General features: G+C 37.4%; 6 protein-coding genes across 8 annotated transcripts; 3 read left to right on the top strand and 3 right to left on the bottom strand.

The window, feature by feature from the left end:
• Positions 1–579: 579 nt before the first annotated feature.
• LOC17892932 (peroxidase 15) lies at positions 580–2,067 on the top strand. Its single transcript, XM_006299638.2, has 4 exons — positions 580–878; positions 982–1,173; positions 1,261–1,426; positions 1,534–2,067. The coding sequence occupies exons 1-4, from the start codon at positions 630–632 to the stop codon at positions 1,947–1,949; spliced, it is 1,023 nt and encodes a 340-aa protein (XP_006299700.2). The 5' UTR covers positions 580–629; the 3' UTR covers positions 1,950–2,067.
• Positions 2,068–2,832: 765 nt separating this feature from the next.
• LOC17892597 (purple acid phosphatase 5) lies at positions 2,833–4,786 on the top strand. Its single transcript, XM_006299538.1, has 7 exons — positions 2,833–3,000; positions 3,101–3,310; positions 3,407–3,518; positions 3,624–3,850; positions 3,941–4,079; positions 4,166–4,508; positions 4,591–4,786. The coding sequence occupies exons 1-7, from the start codon at positions 2,833–2,835 to the stop codon at positions 4,784–4,786; spliced, it is 1,395 nt and encodes a 464-aa protein (XP_006299600.1).
• Positions 4,787–6,077: 1,291 nt separating this feature from the next.
• Positions 6,078–7,305, top strand: LOC17891782 (protein SHI RELATED SEQUENCE 4). The gene is made up of 2 exons (XM_006296674.2): positions 6,078–6,717; positions 7,043–7,305. The coding sequence occupies exons 1-2, from the start codon at positions 6,255–6,257 to the stop codon at positions 7,216–7,218; spliced, it is 639 nt and encodes a 212-aa protein (XP_006296736.1). The 5' UTR covers positions 6,078–6,254; the 3' UTR covers positions 7,219–7,305.
• An 863-nt stretch (positions 7,306–8,168) lies between these two features.
• LOC111831556 (putative glycine-rich cell wall structural protein 1) lies at positions 8,169–8,948 on the bottom strand. The gene is made up of 2 exons (XM_023786182.1): positions 8,414–8,948; positions 8,169–8,362 (listed from the first exon to the last, which is right to left on the bottom strand). The coding sequence occupies exons 1-2, from the start codon at positions 8,946–8,948 to the stop codon at positions 8,169–8,171; spliced, it is 729 nt and encodes a 242-aa protein (XP_023641950.1).
• A 355-nt stretch (positions 8,949–9,303) lies between these two features.
• Positions 9,304–11,039, bottom strand: LOC17893070 (elongation factor 1-delta 2). Its single transcript, XM_006298403.2, has 7 exons — positions 10,964–11,039; positions 10,569–10,669; positions 10,360–10,476; positions 10,171–10,264; positions 9,960–10,086; positions 9,594–9,869; positions 9,304–9,496 (listed from the first exon to the last, which is right to left on the bottom strand). Coding segments are annotated over exons 2-7 (699 nt in total). The 5' UTR covers positions 10,652–10,669; positions 10,964–11,039; the 3' UTR covers positions 9,304–9,494.
• Positions 11,040–11,405: 366 nt separating this feature from the next.
• On the bottom strand, positions 11,406–15,522 carry LOC17891322 (transmembrane and coiled-coil domain-containing protein 4). Of its 3 annotated transcripts, none has more exons than XM_006297093.2 (15): positions 15,161–15,522; positions 14,911–14,992; positions 14,312–14,818; positions 13,941–14,109; positions 13,678–13,830; positions 13,462–13,559; positions 13,222–13,313; positions 13,070–13,140; positions 12,827–12,962; positions 12,662–12,721; positions 12,468–12,550; positions 12,314–12,390; positions 12,122–12,192; positions 11,988–12,045; positions 11,406–11,860 (listed from the first exon to the last, which is right to left on the bottom strand). In XM_006297093.2, exons 1-15 carry the CDS (start codon positions 15,373–15,375, stop codon positions 11,747–11,749), a joined length of 1,986 nt encoding a protein of 661 aa, XP_006297155.1. In that variant the 5' UTR covers positions 15,376–15,522; the 3' UTR covers positions 11,406–11,746. The 3 variants fall into 3 exon arrangements, with proteins under 3 accessions (XP_006297155.1, XP_023642554.1, XP_023642556.1); XM_023786786.1 differs by having other exon boundaries at positions 15,130–15,249; XM_023786788.1 differs by having other exon boundaries at positions 14,916–14,992; positions 15,130–15,249.
• Positions 15,523–15,544: the final 22 nt, after the last annotated feature.

Below are 15,544 nucleotides of genomic sequence, written 5' to 3'. Positions count from 1 at the left end.
AAGTAAAATTTGCTCCAACTCTACTATCTTGCTCTAAAATAGAGTAAATTATAGAGTTATTCTATATTTACAGTAACTCTATTCTCTACTCAATTTTTACACTACCTCTATTTTAGAGTATAAAGTAATAAACTGGAGCAAATCAATGCTTTATTTTAGAGAAAAAATAGAAATATACATCGGAGATGGTTTTAACCGATCTTAATCACCACTTTTAACTTTTGGTTCTATTTTGGCCCAATCAAAACTAAATTTAATAACTTTATAAAAACCTTAATAACAATAAAAGCTACTATATAATTACAATATGGAGGTGAAATAGTCAAACAACTCATGCAAGCTTGGGTTATTGGATACCAAACCCAAGATTTTGTAGTCTCTTTGAATTCAAACCATATTTTACAATATACATATTGTCATTTTTTTAATTACTTATTAGTAATGAATTGACTCCAATCAAGGTACCGACTCTTATAGCGTTTGCTTTTTCCTCTCCATGACGCCAGAATCCACGAACTCTCTCGCCTATATATACTTTCGATACTTCTTCTCCTCTTCAATATCTCTTACCATCACAAAGTCATCTATCTCCTTTCTTCTTTCTTGATATATCTAGCTTTAGCAAGAACATGACAATGGCAAGAATCGGAAGCTTTCTCGTTCTTCTTTATCTCACTTACGCTCTTACTCTCTGCATCTGCGACGACGAGACTAACTATGGCGGCAGTGAGAGAGGGAATCTCTTTCCAGGTTTCTACCGCAGCTCATGTCCTAGAGCCGAGGAGATCGTAAGGTCAGTTGTAGCCAAAGCTGTTTCAAGGGAGACTCGTATGGCTGCTTCTCTCATGAGGCTCCATTTCCACGATTGTTTCGTTCAGGTACTGCATGAGTCTTTTTTTTTTGAAGTAACTTTCTTAACAAGTTAGCTACTAATGTTGAGAATCATCTTTATACTTAAACTGTTTGATTGAAACTGTGTAGGGTTGTGATGGATCGTTGCTTTTAGACACCAGTGGGAATATTGTTACTGAGAAGAACTCAAACCCTAACAGTAGATCAGCTCGCGGCTATGAAGTTGTTGACGAGATCAAAGCTGCATTGGAGAGTGAATGCCCTAACACTGTTTCTTGTGCTGACGCCTTAACTCTAGCTGCTAGAGACTCCTCTGTTCTTGTAAGTCATTTTCTTTTTAAGCCTCTGTCTCTATTGCTTATTCAAAATTTTCAAGATCTGATTTGGTATGGTTTGGTTTGTGTTTAGACTGGTGGACCAAGCTGGACGGTTCCTTTGGGAAGAAGAGATTCCACAAGTGCAAGTTTGAGTGGATCAAACAACAACATCCCTGCACCTAACAACACTTTCAACACAATTGTATCGAGATTTAACAATCAAGGTCTTGACCTCACTGACGTTGTTGCTCTCTCCGGTAAGCTTACTTCACACACAAGCCATAATATTACTTTACTTGCATTTGAAGCTAACGTTAAACCTTCAAAGACAGTTTTATCATAACCTTACCCAAATTTTATTCAGGGAGCCACACCATTGGATTCTCAAGATGCACAAGTTTCAGACAAAGACTTTACAACCAATCTGGAAACGGAAGTCCCGACACAACCTTAGAGCAATCCTACGCTGCTAACTTGCGCCAAAGGTGCCCTAAGTCCGGTGGGGATCAGAACCTGTCGGAGCTTGACATCAACAGTGCCGGGAGGTTTGATAACAGCTACTTCAAGAACTTGATCGAGAACATGGGACTGTTAAATTCCGACGAAGTCTTGTTCTCTAGCAATGAACAATCGAGAGAGCTTGTTAAGAAGTATGCAGAGGATCAAGAAGAGTTCTTTGAGCAGTTCGCAGAATCGATGGTCAAGATGGGAAACATCTCTCCCTTGACAGGCTCGAGTGGTGAGATCAGGAAGAATTGCAGGAAGATTAATAACTCTTGATTTTGTAATATTGAATGGGTGAAATAAAATTGAAGATTTAAAAAGTATTTATGTTTGTGTTCTTAATTTATTTTGTATGAGTTTTCATGGATTTCGTGGTGTAATAATTTGAATTTTGTGAGTTTAAATGATTTGATCTCTATAATGAAAAGGTTATTTACTTATTTATATAATTACGTTTGTTAGAGACCAAATGGAAACTCTTAATACGTCTATTATTTTTAAGCATAGATAAATTATTATGGGGTTAGTGATTTCATATCAATCAGATTTGAGAAATTTCACCTTTTTATTGTTGTATATATAGAATTAAAAATTGTATTTTCTTGTAGATTTTTATTGTTCACACATTTTTGTTGGTCTCTCCCTCAAGAGTTCATACATTTTTTATTGTATATGTACTACTGTATGTATGTTGTAAAAAGAAAAAAATAAATTGATCATCTCTGTAATTCTGTTAAGATTTGCTCTATCTAAAACCAAATTGAAAGATTTATATTATATATTCCCACCAAAAAATGGATTTTAAAAATATTTTAAATAGCATTATTAATTAAGAAAAAACCTTACACAAAAAAAAAACATCTTTAAACAAACTAAAATGATTCGTAGAATATTTTGAATAAAGTAAGATCAAATATATTTTAAATAGCATTAGTAATTAAGAAAAAAAAAATCTTAAACGAAAACATCTTTAAACAAACGGGAATGATTCTTAGAATATTTTAAAAAAACTGTTTTTTGGAATAAAATCTTTAACAAGAATTTTAACTGGAATATACCTATAGCATTCTTTTTTCGCTATATAAACACCGATCACTATCATAACATCCGTCATTTACAAAGCAAAACACTATTAGATTTCTATAAACACAAACTCAAAATGAAGTTGAATTGTTTAGCACTCGTTTGCTCTGCGGTCGTGTTGCTAAGCATCTTTGCCGTGAGCCACGCCGGAGTCACCAGTACCTATGTCAGAGTCTCTGAGCCATCTGAAGAAATGCCACTCGAAACCTTTCCTCCTCCCGCCGGGTTAAACGCTCCCGAACAAGTGATTCTCAAACTTACTCTATATAGAATCACTTTTTTTACGTTTTGATCTATTTCTTTTATCACATGGTAACTTATGAACTCTTGTTCATTTATTTCAGGTTCACATCACACAAGGAGATCACTCTGGCCGAGGTATGATTATCTCGTGGGTAACGCCTCAGATGGATGATGGTTCTGATGTCGTTAGCTACTGGAGCGCTGATACTAATGGTAGTGTAAAGATGAGTGCTATTGCGTCAACGTCGACCTACAGTTTCCACGATTACACATCTGGTTTTCTTCACCACGCTACCATTAAAGGGCTTGAGGTTTGTACATTTTTACTCTGACTTGTCTCCCAAGTTATCTATCTAGCTAGATAGGGTTCTTGAATATATATTAACCTTTATTTCCTTTGTGTGCAGTATGATACTAAGTATTTCTACGAGCTTGGAACTGGTCGCTCCATTAGACAGTTCAACTTCATGACTCCACCAAAGGTCGGTCCAGATGTTCCTTACACATTCGGTGTTATAGGTACGTAGTCCATATACAAGATTCATAAATTCATCAACAGTACCTTTTATTTAATGTTTTGAATCTAATTTTACTAATGTTGACTCGGTTACTTATTTTTTATAGGTGATTTGGGACAGACCTTTGCCTCGAACCAGACATTGTACAATTACATGTCGAACCCAAAAGGCCAAGCTGTTCTTTTCGCCGGGGACTTGTCTTACGCTGATGACGCTCCTAACCACGACCAAAGGAAATGGGATTCATATGGTCGTTTTGTGGAACCAAGCGCAGCCTATCAGCCTTGGATCTGGGCCGCAGGGAACCACGAGATTGATTACGCCGCGTGGCTAGTAAGATCTAATTGATATCTAACCTTTCTCCATAAAAGAACATTACATTATATATTAGGTTCAAGGTTTAAACGTTGAATCCTCTTGTAGGGAGAGACACAACCCTTCAAGCCGTACTTGAACCGATACCATGTTCCTTACAAAGCCTCACAGAGTACTTCTCCCCTCTGGTACTCAATCAAAAGAGCCTCCGCTTACATCATCGTACTCTCCTCTTACTCAGCTTATGGTACGATCTAATACTCGCAGTACTCTACTATATTTTGTTTTAATATCACAATGTTAATTATTTTCATTTATGACACGTTATTATAGACAAGTACACGCCTCAGAACTCGTGGCTTCAGGATGAGCTCAAGAAAGTAAACCGCTCAGAGACTCCTTGGCTGATTGTTATCGTCCATGCCCCATGGTACAACAGCAACAACTATCACTATATGGAAGGTGAGAGTATGAGAGTTACCTTCGAGCCATGGTTGGTCGAAAGCAAAGTCGATGTTGTTTTTGCTGGTCATGTTCATGCCTACGAGCGTTCAGAGCGTGTCTCCAACATTAAGTACAATATCACTGATGGATTGAGTACTCCGGTTAAAGATCAAAATGCTCCGGTTTACATTACCATTGGAGATGGTGGTAACATAGAAGGACTCGCTAACAGGTTTAAAATATAAATATTGACTTTGATTAAAACTTTTTTCTTTTAATTTCTTTTTGATTTACTCTAATTTGTTTTCATGTAGTTACACGGATCCGCAACCAAGTTACTCAGCGTTTAGGGAGGCGAGTTTTGGACACGCTATGCTTGAGATAAAGAACCGGACTCATGCCCATTATACTTGGCATAGGAACAAAGATGACGAGTCTGTTATTGCGGATTCTATTTGGTTGAAGAACCGATACTACTTGCCGGAGGATGAGACAACAGAACTTAGTTAGTGTTCTTAGGTTTTGCTTAGTTTTCTTTTCTCTAAATTTTATTTAGATTGTATTGGATTTTATTCATTTAACGAAATGTGAAAATCATTTCTCATTTAATAATTCGACTATCGTACATCATTTAGCTTTTCTCCGATAATTCAATTATTTTTTTAGAAAATAACCTTATTCAAATATTCAAATAATTATTCCAAAATCTTGTTAAGAACAATATTGATATTTTTGTTCGCAATTCAAGCTAAAATTAAATGAATAATAATACTTAGTTTGATCATATATCGAGAATACATTTGTGAAATGAAAGATCTTTTTTGATATCTCTCGAGATCTCACACTTTGGATAAAATTAAGAAAAAAAAAGAAGTTAATATGATTATCAAGAGTATATCAAGAATATATAAAACAAATAGACTCGAAAATCGCTCAAATTGATTTCTTCCGGTACTATCGTATCCCTCTTTTATCTATTCTGTTTTTTTTTTCAAATAACAAAATTAAATTTAAAACGACTTTTGTATTTTTTTTGTCTGCGGGAATATACTAATTTCCTTGCTCATCATCATACACGTGAAAGTATTAACTCAAAAGCTAGATGACACTAAAATTAAGGGTTGAGTGTTGTTATATTTCTATTCTAAAAATAAGTTACTTCTTATGATTTTATCCTCATATTAATTTAACCCAACTTAATGGAGAATAGTGGGGATGGATACAAAAAAGAGCATAATTAAAAGGACACCTAGGTGGCGCTATGTTCCCATGAATCGCCACACTATACAAATTAGAGTAACATGCTTCTCCGTACGTCGTCCCGTATAAAAGTTATAATATTTTGAAGCTTCGAATTATAAATTTAAAAACATATATTGAAGTATAAGATAATAATTAGTGAAGAATACTTTACATAGTTTCTGTCTCATCACTGAAATTTAAAATGCAATGAAAATCTCGAATGTGAATGATTGCATGTGCATAGTTATATATACTGATTTAGTTTTTAAAGAAAAGAAACCTAAATTTACGACAACTTGTAAATTATTTGTCGTATGAATTCGTAGATTACCTTAACTAAAATCTTTATGTGAATAGTTAAGATCATATGATATAGGATTGATGTATATTTAATATATGACTTTTAGGACACAACCCATGTGCAACTCTTTCCAGTTCAATCACTGCCACATGGCAAGCTATGGTCGGTGAGACGAGTTCTAGTAATGACTGAACGAAAGAGATAAAGATGAGCTGATGAGGTAGAGAGAAGGGGACCGCTATGAAAGTAAACAATATGATCGTCGGAGAGGGGTTGAGTTTTTAAGAAAGATCATTAAAAGAAGAAAAAAAAGGCGACGTGGCCGGAGGTATCAGAAGCTCAAGACTTCATGGTAACTAGGGTTTGTGAGTTATGGTGGATACTGTAAACTCAAGATTAGGGTTAGAGGAGGAGAGCTAGGTCAAAAAATTTGAAATGGCTGGGATAGGATCATCAAGAAACAACGAAGAAGACAATCAACAAAAGGCGAATTGGGTTTGGTACAGAAACACAAATAATAATAACCCAAGCACGAGCACTAGCCACCACGTCCACGACAATCATATATGGCAGCAGCCAAGCCTCGATCTATATCCGGGTCAGATGGACGTTTGTGATTTGACCACGTCATCGAGATCCTTAACCATAAGCTGTCAAGACTGTGGGAACCAAGCCAAGAAAGGTTGCACTCACGGTCGGTGTAGAACTTGCTGCAAGAGCCACGGGCTCGACTGTCCCATTCACGTGAGGAGCACGTGGATCCCCATCGCCAAACGCCGTGAGCGGCAGCAGCGGATACAGACGCCTACCTCCGACCCAATCACCGGTGCCGACCGAGTTGGGAACATCCCGAAACCGTATAGAGAGACTGATCAACCGGCTACTTTAGACTCATCAGGTTTGGTTATAGTTTTTCATATTGTTTGTTTCATAATTGTTTTTCTTTTTTTTTTTTGGTTTCTTTTAAGTAAATGAATACTAATTTTCCTTTATTTTTATAAGACAATGCATCACTTTTTTAAAAAATATGTAGTTTTATCTTTATTTTTATAAGACATTAATGCATCACTTTTTTCTTTATTAGTCATATATTACAAAATGATGTAAAAAGTAAAAATAAGGTAAAAATATATGTATTGAAACAATAAACATTGTGTTCTTGTTAGAATTTGACATAGGTTTTGTTGTGAAGTATTTGCACTAACTATGTGTAATATGTTAAGGGTTAGAGATGGGAGCTCGAGATGCAACATTTCCAGAGGAAGTGATCTCGGATGCACTTTTCCGATGCGTTAGAATGAGTGGTGCCGACGATGATGGAAGTTGCCAATATGCATATCAGACGACAGTGGGCATAGCTGGTCATGTCTTTAAAGGAATTTTGTATAATCAAGATTAGCAAAAAATGTTAATACCTGGTTCACAATGAGAACCCACCAAGAACTTAATTATATTACATCAACTTTTCAACTTTCTTTATTTTTATTTCTTGGTATGCATGCTTAGTGTAATTGTTTAGAAAAATATCTATAAACAAACTTTTGATTCAAGATTATCTAGAACTCAAATACGTGAAAAAGTTGAAGTAGCTAGCTAGATAAACGAACGTAATAGATTAATAAGAGATTAAGAGTATATTGTAAATGTGCGACCACAGTAAAAGTTTTGTGAATAACAAAAATGGATAATTTGTTTTTCATTTTTACTGTCAATTGATAAATTGAATATGAAAAAGACTACTCATGACACGTTATTTTTTTTTTGTTAATTGTGTAACGTGCCTATGCATGATTAGGGATTGTCTATATACACTATAGCAGTAAATTCCAATAAATGAGGTTGATAAGTTATTATTGGCTACTCTGCCATCCCTGTACGGATGTATTTAGTATTCTATTTAGCTAAGGAAGCACAAATTTTAATTATACCATTTGAAATGCCTAGCTATTATGGTCAAAAAGCTAATTTGAAAGCCTAATCTTTTCTCTTTAATTAGTTAGTCTTAAAATAACCAAAGTTTTTATTAAATTGATCTACCATTCCACCCACTTTCCAACTTCTCTTTACTTAACACAACTCCAACCTAACGTTACTACGACCATGTCCACTCTTTGGCCTTCACGTTTTGTTTACATATCATCAATCTATCAATATAGATTTCCAAATTTGAGGGTGTTTCATAATCTTTTATCAAAATAGAGAAATGATGTAAACAAGAGCAAATAGAAATATTTTCTTTGTATTGCATATCTAATCAGAAGCATCTCACAAAAAGAATCCATATTGAAAAAAAAAAAGTCACGGCAATAGTAGATAAGTGTAAAACGGTCTTTATAATTGTATGTTTGATTAATGTTGACCTTTCGTTGACTTCTTATCACAACCGGGAAACCAACAACCACCGCCGTTTCCCGGAATCCATCCTCCTCCGTTGCTATCTCCTCCCCATCCCCATCCTCCTCCGCCTCCGCCTCCATATCCACTTCCCCATCCACGGCCATATCCATATCCATCTCCTAGGCCTCCACCACCACCTCCTCCACCTCCTCCTCCTCCACCTCCACCACCAGGTCCACCGCCACCGCCACCTCCACCTCCACCTCCACCACCTCCTGATCCAGGGCTAGGTTCACCTCCGGATCCAGGGCTAGGTTCACTTCCTACACCTATACCAATACCAATCCCAACACCATCACCGTTGTTACTATCATCTCTTTTCTTCTTCTTATGGTCATTACAATCTTCTTTTCCACCATTGTGATCATCTTGTCCTTTCCCATCTCCTTTGCCATTTCTTCCTCGGCGTCTTCCTCCTCCACGACCCCTTCTTCCGCTTTCTCCCGGACTTCCTCCTGCTCCATTACAACCACTAAAACTTTCATCTCCACCGCTACAATCTCCACAGTCTCCTTCTACGTTACCTTGTTGCATTCTTCGAGCTTTTTTAATTTGCTCACTTTGAAACGTTTTGTTGGAATCCAAAACGGAAGATTGATCACTACTATCAAAGAACCTCTTCACGGGTCCATACCTCAACCCGTGAACAGAGCTTGAGCTCAACAGCAACAACACCGCACTAGAAACTAACAAGAGCATCACAAAGCTTGACATTCTCACCAATATCTCCATCGAGACTCTCCTCTATCAAAAGCCCTCTCCATTCCCTTCCTTTTTATAGTCTTCTAAACAATAATCAAACTTGAGCAATCACATGCATTACCCATATGAAACCTACCATCTTTTTAAAAATTTTCGCCAAAGACTACAAAAAGAAGACGAGGCTGTAGAAAACTACATAAAATCTTCCGTCACGCCCATTGCCTTCGTTTTGGATTTCTCATTACTATAAAACTTTTTGTAAATCTTGCGTGCTTTGCATGGATTCTTGCTTCACATTTTCTATGACACAACAGTTGTTTTTTATATAGAAAGAGGAGAAATCAAACCACTTCTCCAAATCGAATTAGTCATCTAGAATTCAATGTAATCTGGAACGATAGTTTCAAACTTAAGATTCTCGTATATTTGAGATATGTAGGAATCAGAGATAGCAAAGCCTTTCCACATAGTAGACTCAAAACAGATAACAGAAACTTTGAAAATTGGATATAGAAGAAGAAGAAGAAGATGACAACAACAACATAAACAGACCTTTCTCCAAGCTTTTCTCCATGCTCCTGCATTATGGTTCAATTCAATATCCACAGTAAGTTACACGCCAGATTATCTTATCAAACAAATTTAGGCAGTAGAGAAAAGGTTCATGAAACTTACATATCTTGTTGAATGCAACGATGTCACAGCTCTGAACGAATTCATTGATGGGTTCAACAGTGAGTTGCTCTTCGATCATGGTGTCAACAGACACAAGGTCATCGACAATGGTGCACATGATCTGCAACTTCTTGATACCGTAACCAACTGGGACAAGCTTTGATGCTCCCCAAAACAATCCTTCCATCTGAATGGATCTTACAGCTTCCTCTAGCTTCTTCATGTCGGTCTCATCATCCCACGGCTTGATATCAATCAAGACTGATGACTTTCCGGCTGATGAAGTTAAGAAAATACAAATGAGAAATCCAAGACATCTTCGAAAGATTAAAAACTACGGAGTGTAAGGCAAAAACCAAAACTTACATTCCTTCTTCTTCTTCGTAGATGCCTTGACAGAAGCTGCTCTCTCTTCAGCAGCTTTCTTTTCCTCTTCGGTCTCCTCTCCAAAAAGGTCAACATCATCATCATCTTCTTCATCAACAGCAGTATCCTAGAATTATACATACACATGAATCTCCCTGATGTACAACTTAAGAAGAACATTATGAGAAACCATAGAAACAATCAAAGGTACCTTAGACTCAGCTGCAGGGGGAGTAGCAATGGCCTCTTCTGTGATAGGTGATGATCCCTCAACAGTGACACCACTTCCTTCAGCAGAGACACCTCTGTAAATAGAGACAAGATATAAGAAAATAACATAAACGGACAAATACTTTGATCCATATATAAATGGTAAACAATAGAAGGCAATGGAGCTTACGAGATCCTCAAGAGGGCATCGATGTGGTTGAACCAACGAGATACATTCACATACTCTGAAGTTGGGGGCTTTGAAATAGCCGTGAAGACAGTGATATCATCCTTTGAAGCTTGGTACCTATAAACATTAACATGCACACAGAGAGGAAAGTAATTAGGATCTAATCTTATCAGAGCAAACACAGTTAGAAAACAGAAGTATAATCTAACCCAGTGATGTAACTGCGAGTGAGAAGATGCTCGTCGAGCTTCTTTAATCCAGCGTCAGAGTTAAGGTTGGGGAAGGCCGCCATTGTTTCTAAAGCTCGAACCTTTTCATTGACACAAAACAGAGAGATCAGATCAGATCAACTAAAAACCCCAACGATACATCAAAAACGAAACTTTATATTGCTACACCCCAGATTGAAAATAGAAAACACCATTAGATTGTCACAAACAACAAGGATGCTAATCAATTGGATTTAGTTTCGTAAACATCGAAATTTGAATTTCTAATCAAATTACTTTTGCGAATTCTATATCAAAGATGTACACTTTAGGTCGAAACAAACCCTAATATGAGGCGAAAGAAAAAAAAATTGAATCGAAGAAGAAACAGGAACCTGTAGACTGTTGTGTAGCAAAAAAGGAGTCGACTTGAAGAGGATAACTGGAGAAGCGAGAGAGAGGCAGAGGAATAGGAATGGCTTTTTAGAGAGTCAATTTTGTATATTTATAACCCTCTCTAGACTTTTGTGTAATGGGCCTAATTTGGGCCTTATTGCTCTGTTTGGCGTTTTAGGTAAATTACCTATTCTGATTTTGGGGTTAGCTTTTGCCTTTTTTTCGAATAGGAAAATACAACTGAAGGATTTGGGCAGATCGTATCAATACGGTTAACTGCAAAATAAAAGTTGATTATCCTTTTTTTTTTCTTTCATATGGAATGTCAAATTTATTGATCATAAATTCATAATGTACAAAAGTGCAAAAACATTAACGTCATCGAAACTGAAAATTTGAAACCATCGTTGAAATAGATTTCCAAGATGGAGAATTGCAAGATATCAAGATGAAACCATTTGATTACTGATCGTTTTCTCTATGACCCGAATAAGGTAAATGGTTTGAAATGACAAGACGAAGACGTTCAGCTAACTACAAAGGTGTGATGAAAGTTCAATCATAGAGCAATCCTTTACAATGTCAACAGAGTTACTCTGACCTTTTCCGGGTAAAAAAATTAGATCCTGTAAGGTTTCTATGCAAAATAGTGGAAATGTTGGATGTGAAAGTGTATGTTTTCGACAAGAAGGGAGAATAGGTGTTTCGTTAGCCTGATTCAGACTTTTACCTGGTCTCTGAATCTGGATTAAAATGGTCCTAATCATAACTTTTGGGTTTACTTAGAGAGTGTTTCGAAAGACGGGGTACGAGTTATCGAGTTCGAGTCTTTCTAGGATTTGTTGAGTTTTCCATAGGTACGATGAGTGACCTTCCACCATATCTGTTACATCCACCTGCAAATGTTGGGGGTTATATGATAAGGTAATGAATTGATGATGAACATGATTAGTCTGATTATTTCTTTCATTTCACTTAACATGAACATAAAACATACACAAGGAGAGAAAATGAGATACGTACATCCTCGATCCCTGGGATACAGACCGGTTGGATTCCAGCTAACCCTTGGGACAACAGACTGCGGAAGTTACGAAGAACAACAAGTTTTCATTTTTGCAGGTAAAAATTGGGAGTAGAAAAACAATTCAACATACCTTGCACGAAAGGCAACTCCGAGGGTCCAATCATTTGTGGCGTAAACATTAATGAATCTTCCAGCGACCATCTGATAACCGACCAAAAGACTTATGTAAGATGATACAGAACACCAAATAATGGATTTGTTTACTAGACTGTGACATCAATTGTTCATAATGTTAGGGAACTCTCACAAGAGTGTTTATTACCTTTCTTATGTCCGGCCAGTTCTCATTCTTGATTGAAATTGGTGCTCCAAGAAGAACAACTCTTTCCACAATTTCAGCTACAGTAAAAACTTGTGTTAAGCCAAAGATCGACTGTCATTTCTAAAGAAAGAGAAAATATGAGTGGGAGAAATACCATTCTTTTCAGTCTCTGCCAGAGTTTGGAGGCACTTAAAGATTACACGCGCACCAAGCGAAAAACCAACGAGAGTCACAGGTCTGAATTCCTCACAAGTTTTCCAAAGTAAAAAATTCAACATGCTGATATAAAATTCTAATTTCATAACTTCATATCATTAAGATCTGATGGAACTTATCCACTAATTATACCTATTTCCTTGCAACCCTTTTCGAAGGGCTTCAGCAAGAAGCTTTCCTGCTTTGTCTGACCTGATAAGATATTACGAAAATAATAGCCATAAACTTAGTTGCAAACTTGCAGTAATGGTTGCATCACATTTGGCATTTCAATTTCAATAAATATTTTCTGTTTACCTGTCAATAGCAATACTCCATTTACTATCTATGAAATCAGCAGCTACAAGGAGTGTTGCCGGCCATGCCATAGCTGCTAGAAGCGAATTTAGTACAGTGTGCATCGCCCCTTGTCTCATCAACTCCATAGCAACTCCTGCAACAATTTCATGTCGATGTTACTATCTATTCTTAGAGTGCGATAACATAAAGATAAATTTACATAGTTAAGCGTAAATGGATAAAAAAAGTATATAATATTACTTGAAGTAAGCCAATCCTGAATTGCAGTACTCACTGCAATAACGTTCTTGGATTCCCATTGCACTGTGTACCTAAGAACCAATTGTAGCAAACATATGAATTATACGAATCATAGTCACAAAAATGCACACAAGAACAAGTCGTGTTAATACCTTTCCAAGTTACTAGTTAACCCTTCCCATGGTTTTACAAAATCTTCTTCCTTTAAAACAAAGCCAGCAACTAAGATCTCCACTGCTAACCGCTATTATACCAACAAAAAGAAGAAGAAGGACGTCAACAAAATGATTAATGCAGAGAAAAGAGATTTCAACATGAAGCACAAACAATAGTCAATTTATCCCAAAACTTTCGTTGTAGTGATCTAGCAGCAGCAAGAGATTAAAACTAACTCCTTGATTATGATTTTCTCCAATAGCTTTAAATTCAAACTCCTCAATATCCCCAGTTCTCCTAGCCATCTTAGTTCCTGTGAGCCCAGCTCCAGCAGCTATTCATGAACACATAAAGAACCAAAACATAAGATAAAGAATTATACAGGTATCATCATTTCGATCCTTTTTTTTTTCCTTAAAGGAAGCCAAAACAGAGGCCTACTTTTTATTTACCTCCAAAAGATGCCGCAACAGCAACAGAACCAGCAACAGTTCCGGCAGCCTCAGCAGCTGCAGCAAACCCACTGGCTCCAATTACCGGAACTATCGTGCCTAGTGTTGGTGCCAATGAACCAAACCCTGCAGCAATTGCTGGAGCAGCCAATCCTATTTCATATAATATGTAATCGAAACATGTGAAGAATTAGCATTTTCAAACTAAAGCCTAAATTTTTGAAACGTGGGAAAAGGAGTTTAAAAATTAGAAGACACCATACCACCAGTGATGGCCATCAAAGCACCCCCTGTTAAAGCAGCCGCTCCAACAATGCCTCCCCGCTTCCATTTAGCCCATTCAGTATTTGGTGACAGAGACTCTTCTTCCTTATTTCCACTTGACTGTTGCAATGCCATGGCAGAGCATGCAGACATTGTCTCAACTGCTTCCTAAAAAATACAGAAAAAGAATTTCAGCACAAAGGAAATGCTCAAATAGCCGTGATTGGAGCTTAGAGCTTCTTACAACTTCCCATAACCAATATCATCAGAACCTGAATCCTCAACAAGATAGCTATTATGGAGCAATGAGGTTACTATGTGTGGTAGCATAAATTTTACGAAATAACTTGTAAAAATGAAGAAAACAAACCATTTTAATCCACTGAAAGTCAAACCAAGTCGCAAGTAACCGCAGAGCAACATGATGGCGCGCATCATAGCCTTTCCTAGTCTTTGTACATTTCTCATTCTCCTCATATTTATCTGCCAAGCATGCAGAAAGTAGCTCGTAAAGAACATTAATCTTCCTCTCATGGCTAAGCAGTGCTACTTCCTCAACAGGTTTCTCATGTTCAACAGTCCCATGATTGTGACCTCCATCTCTAACTTCATCCTCCCCATGACTGTCGTTTTCCTTGACCGCAGCACCAGACTGTGCCTCGGGAACAGAATACTTCTCACGGCATTCGTTTTCATATTCCACATGTTTCTCCATCTTAGCTTCCACAGATACAGTGCTGCTTCGAATGTTTTGAACCATGGCATCAGCAGCTTTAGCTAAGGCCGTCTCTTTCTCCACCATTTCACTAGAATCATCATCATCATCATCATCATCATCATCATCATTACTCGCATCCTCTGACAGTAATTTGATGAACTACAATAAACCAAAAGTAGCAGCCAATCAAGACGAGCTCCACATTCCTCAACACATGAAGTTTCCATGATACGAAGAGAAATTAGTCATACCGCACCGATATGATCCTTAGCCTGAGAAGAAGCAGCTATCTCTTCAAGGCCATGCCAAGCTGATGAATCAATCTGAAGACATCTGAATGCAAATTACAGTGACAGCTTCAAAATGTATATACATCACACACACACACACACACACACACACACACACACACACACACACACACACACACACACATAAACAGATGATTTCGTTGTGAACATATGACAAACCTCACACCGGAATCCAATTGGAGAAAATCACCTGAAAACGGGTCGGAGAAGGCCGGAAACTTCGTGAACCCAGAGATCGGAGATAGTATCACCGTCGCTGCTAATTGGCTCTCCGTCGTGGTCTGTGGTGGCCGGGATTTCGAGTGGCCTAGTCTGGCTGATCTGCGCTTGGTTAAGCGCGATCGCAAACAATGCGCTCGCCGCGTATCTTTGCGACGGCGTCATATTCGACGTAGCTTCCACCATCAAAGCAGATACTTACCTCTCTCGATCAAACAACAAACGAAATCGAAGAAACAACAAAAAGTTTCCAAATCCGAAAACGATCAAATCGAGTTCGTCTCTCATTTTTTCCCAAAAACTTAAGTTAGAAAAAACTCGAGCCTACACTTGTCAGGATATGAAGAGAGTTCTG

The sequence above is a fragment of the Capsella rubella genome, unplaced genomic scaffold, assembly GCF_000375325.1.
Source record: "Capsella rubella cultivar Monte Gargano unplaced genomic scaffold, Caprub1_0 scaffold_3, whole genome shotgun sequence".
NCBI classification, from domain to species: Eukaryota; Viridiplantae; Streptophyta; class Magnoliopsida; order Brassicales; family Brassicaceae; genus Capsella; species Capsella rubella.
The sequence above is the reverse complement of the archived record's forward strand: the minus strand, read 5'-3'. Positions and strand labels throughout refer to the sequence as shown.

Coding starts and splice junctions, on each gene's coding strand:
- LOC111831556 (XM_023786182.1), bottom strand. CDS start 8,948: ATGGAGATATTGGTGAGAATGTCAAGCTTTGTGATGCTCTTGTTAGTT. Junction 8,363..8,413: donor AGGAGGTGGTGGAGGTGGAG/GTGGAGGTGGCG, acceptor GAGGAGGAGGAG/GTGGAGGAGGTGGTGGTGGA.
- LOC17891322 (XM_006297093.2), bottom strand. CDS start 15,375: ATGGTGGAAGCTACGTCGAATATGACGCCGTCGCAAAGATACGCGGCG. Junction 13,560..13,677: donor TGTTGCGGCATCTTTTGGAG/GTAAATAAAAAG, acceptor GTTCATGAATAG/CTGCTGGAGCTGGGCTCACA. Junction 12,722..12,826: donor TGGAGTATTGCTATTGACAG/GTAAACAGAAAA, acceptor ATATCTTATCAG/GTCAGACAAAGCAGGAAAGC.
- LOC17892932 (XM_006299638.2), top strand. CDS start 630: ATGACAATGGCAAGAATCGGAAGCTTTCTCGTTCTTCTTTATCTCACT. Junction 1,174..1,260: donor CTAGAGACTCCTCTGTTCTT/GTAAGTCATTTT, acceptor GTTTGTGTTTAG/ACTGGTGGACCAAGCTGGAC. Junction 1,427..1,533: donor TGACGTTGTTGCTCTCTCCG/GTAAGCTTACTT, acceptor AATTTTATTCAG/GGAGCCACACCATTGGATTC.
- LOC17892597 (XM_006299538.1), top strand. CDS start 2,833: ATGAAGTTGAATTGTTTAGCACTCGTTTGCTCTGCGGTCGTGTTGCTA. Junction 3,001..3,100: donor GGTTAAACGCTCCCGAACAA/GTGATTCTCAAA, acceptor CATTTATTTCAG/GTTCACATCACACAAGGAGA. Junction 3,519..3,623: donor TTACACATTCGGTGTTATAG/GTACGTAGTCCA, acceptor TATTTTTTATAG/GTGATTTGGGACAGACCTTT.
- LOC17891782 (XM_006296674.2), top strand. CDS start 6,255: ATGGCTGGGATAGGATCATCAAGAAACAACGAAGAAGACAATCAACAA. Junction 6,718..7,042: donor GGCTACTTTAGACTCATCAG/GTTTGGTTATAG, acceptor TAATATGTTAAG/GGTTAGAGATGGGAGCTCGA.
- LOC17893070 (XM_006298403.2), bottom strand. CDS start 10,651: ATGGCGGCCTTCCCCAACCTTAACTCTGACGCTGGATTAAAGAAGCTC. Junction 10,477..10,568: donor ACTCGCAGTTACATCACTGG/GTTAGATTATAC, acceptor TAATGTTTATAG/GTACCAAGCTTCAAAGGATG. Junction 10,087..10,170: donor CCCCTGCAGCTGAGTCTAAG/GTACCTTTGATT, acceptor GTATAATTCTAG/GATACTGCTGTTGATGAAGA.